This window comes from Arachis ipaensis, chromosome B01 (assembly GCF_000816755.2).
Source record: "Arachis ipaensis cultivar K30076 chromosome B01, Araip1.1, whole genome shotgun sequence".
NCBI lineage: Eukaryota > Viridiplantae > Streptophyta > Magnoliopsida > Fabales > Fabaceae > Arachis > Arachis ipaensis.
In genome coordinates this window covers 56,393,977-56,397,440 of record NC_029785.2, presented here as the reverse complement: position 1 = coordinate 56,397,440, position 3,464 = coordinate 56,393,977, and the positions used below count along the sequence as shown (strand labels likewise).

Below are 3,464 nucleotides of genomic sequence, written 5' to 3'. Positions count from 1 at the left end.
GTTCCCCCAGAAAATAAAAAATAAAAAATGCTCGTATACCCTTCAAATTAAAATGTTTGAGTCTTTTAACTTAAACTTTTGAAATTAAAAACTCAAAAGCTCGTATACTACCCTTCAGAAGCTCACGTATATCCTTCTTCATTTTGAGACCCTAACCCTAACTCCTCCTTCTTCAAACATTAAGCCCTAACTCCGACGATACTCCGCGGCGACGAACCACTCTTGCGACGACGTCACTCCGACGAAGAACTACTCTGATGAAACTCTGTGAAGAACGCAGCTACGCTCGCACTGCCTCCGCCGGCAATCCCTCTTCGGGTACCCCTAACCCTCATTCTGCGGTGACTCTCTAGCGGTGACTCCCTCTGCTCAGTTGCCGTCGCAAACCCGCCGTCGATCCCCAAAGTATGTTCTGTTTATTCTTTATATTTATGTCTCCCCTTGATGTTTTTTCACTTTTGAGTTCCATGATGTTCTCCTGAATTATGCTAGTGAGATCAAGTTGGAGGAGGCTACTGTTTTGCATTACACATGCTAAATTCTCATACCTCACTTTCAGACATGATCGCTGTGGTTGCAAACCTACCAAAGAAGATGTAAAAAGATGCTTCATGTTGGAATTTGACAAATCTATGAGTTCATGAACTCTGTTTCCACCTTATTTTTTTACTTTCTTTTCTGTCCACTTAGCCATTTGGTTGAATATTGGGGAAAAAATGGATTTGTCTTACCCGTGCAGTATATAATTAGATTACTATAGTTTGAACTTAAGGTTGACCAATCGTCACAGATTCTAGTTACTAAAAAATAGGGGAAAAGGGTTTGGGCATGGTGGGGACTGCTTTCCCAACTCATGAGTATTCATTATAGTGTTCATTATTTCCTTTGTAGTAAGTGTAATTACTCTCTGCTGCTACAAGGACAATAACACAGCCATGGCTGCTTCAGTTTCAACCATAGGAGCTGTCAAAGGAACTCCAGTATGATACTTTTACCTTACTTTGTTTCTTTCAATTAATTCCATTCACTCAATTTATCACTTCTAGTTTTAAACTATGTATAAGATTAGGATAGTAATTGGATTGGATGCAGTGTGAATTAGTAATCAGTTATAGATACCAACTTAGAAAAATAATGATCATGTGGACTATGGATACATACATATCATTTATTTGTGAGTTATCAATATATTTAGATGCGGTTCATGATTTCTTGTATAGTTAAAAAAACTGGATTAGAGTTTTGAATAGAGTAGTAACTCTTAAATAACAAGAGAATAATGTAATTTTACATTGCAGGTGAGTTTGAATGGTTCTGGAGTTGTGGCTTCATCAGTTCCCAATTCATCAGCTTTCTTCGGAAGCAGCTTGAAGGTTACATCAAGAATCCACAGCAGTAGCAAGGTTTCCTCCGGAAGCTTCAAGATTATGGCGATCGATGAGGACAAGCAGACAGATAAGGACAGATGGAAAGGGTTGGCCTATGATATCTCAGGTGACCAGCAAGACATCACAAGAGGGAAGGGTATTTTGTAGTTTTTAGAGGATGTAGATAATGTAATAGTTGTTGGAATTGTAATGCATGTAATACAAATTCATGGGTAGTTGTTATCACTTTGATTTTTTGTTAGAGCTTGTCATGTGATCATTTATGAAGGTTTTATATTGTTAATAGTAATTAAAATTGTTATGGAGGTTTTATATTGTCTAAATTTTACATTATTTATAAATTTTGTTAGATTTTATTATGAAGATGAAAAAAAAACAATTGAACTTGAACAAACTTATAGTCACGCTTTAAAAGGGTAGCTATTTCCGTACAGCAGCAACTTTTCACCGCGCTTTAAAGCGTAGCTATATCTCTAGCTATTGGCACGCTTTAAAAGCGTACCCATATCTCTAGCTACTGGCACGCTTTAAAAGCGTAGCCATATCCTCTCGCATACGGCCACGTTTAAAAGCGTGGTAATAGATAAAAGCGTGGCAACAAAAAAGCGTGGCCATAGGTCACTAAAAGCATGGCGATAGAGCAACCGGCACGCTAGCAGTTGTGACCTTTTCAAAAGTGTGCCGGTTGCTCAAAAAGCGTGGTAAAAAGCTATTGCTACGCTTTTTCCCACTTTTCACCACGCTTTAAAAGCGTAGCAAAATTCTGATTTTCTTGTAGTGTCGTAAAAAAATAAAGAAAGAAAAAAAACACATGGAAGAAAAAAACCAGAAACTCAATAACTATAGTTAAAAAAATTAAAGAAAGTGAAAGATCTAATTTTTTATTTTTTGATTTTTAAAAATTAAAATTAGTAAGATAACTATGACATGGCATGTTAACTCATTTTTATTGGTTGTCTGTGTAAAGTTTGTTTATACTGAGAGTGCATTGAAATAATTCTCTATATTATAGTTGTAAAACAATCATGTTAATTAGAAGAGTTTAATGGGTTTTTTCTCGATTAATGGAAGTGAGGTGTCGATTTCTCATTAATCCATTTTTCTGCCAAAATGAATGCACTATTTTCTCTTCTAAGTTTACTTTAGAAAATATCTTTATTATAATTATACTATAATTAGCATTTAAATAATAATGCATAATTATACTAATTTAGGAAAATATCTTTATTATAGTTATATAAAATCAATATTTAATACATTATTAAACTACTTATCAATTATCAATCGAAAATATTTTTAATAATAATAATAATAATAATAATAATATAATAATAATAATAATAATAATAATAATAATATACTTCTACTTAATATACTAAAATTGTATTTTTTCCTAATTAATTGAAGTGATGTGTCAATTTTTCATAAATTCATTTTTCTTCTAAAATGAAAGCACTATTCTCTCTTCTAAATTTATTTTAGAAAAACATCTTTATTATATTTATATTACAATTAACATTTAATGAATATTGGATGATTATACTAATTTAGAAAAATATATTTATTATAATTATATAAAATTAATATTTAATACATTATTAAACTAATTATCACTCGAAAATATTTTTAATCATTTTAATTATATTGATTTTAATTATATTGATACAATTCTAATTCTTATTCATTATCCAATGATTTTATTAATGGCAAGTTGTTACCTTAACGGTGATCGATAATAATAATAATAATAATAATAATAATAATAATAATAATAATAATAATAATATGATATGATAATGATATGAAGTTGGCTTCGGTTACTCTATTCATGATAAAAAACAATGATTCTAATCATGATATGATATGATATGATAAAATCATATAATTTTAACAAAATAAATATATGTTGTATAACTAACGTAAATAATAAAAAATTACCTTAATAATAACTAATTTACATATTTATTTGAGTTCTTGACCTCAAATGTAATAACCCAAATTATATTATTTAGAGAATTCATAATTCAAATATAGTTCTTATACACTTAATAACTATATTCGAGTTAACAAATTTAA

The 3,464-nt window shown here is 30.5% G+C and overlaps 1 protein-coding gene across 1 annotated transcript; it reads left to right on the top strand.

Moving 5' to 3' along the window:
* Positions 828 to 1,629, top strand: LOC107618087 (ribulose bisphosphate carboxylase/oxygenase activase 2, chloroplastic-like). Its single transcript, XM_016320019.2, has 2 exons — positions 828 to 980; positions 1,299 to 1,629. The coding sequence occupies exons 1-2, from the start codon at positions 936 to 938 to the stop codon at positions 1,533 to 1,535; spliced, it is 282 nt and encodes a 93-aa protein (XP_016175505.1). The 5' UTR covers positions 828 to 935; the 3' UTR covers positions 1,536 to 1,629.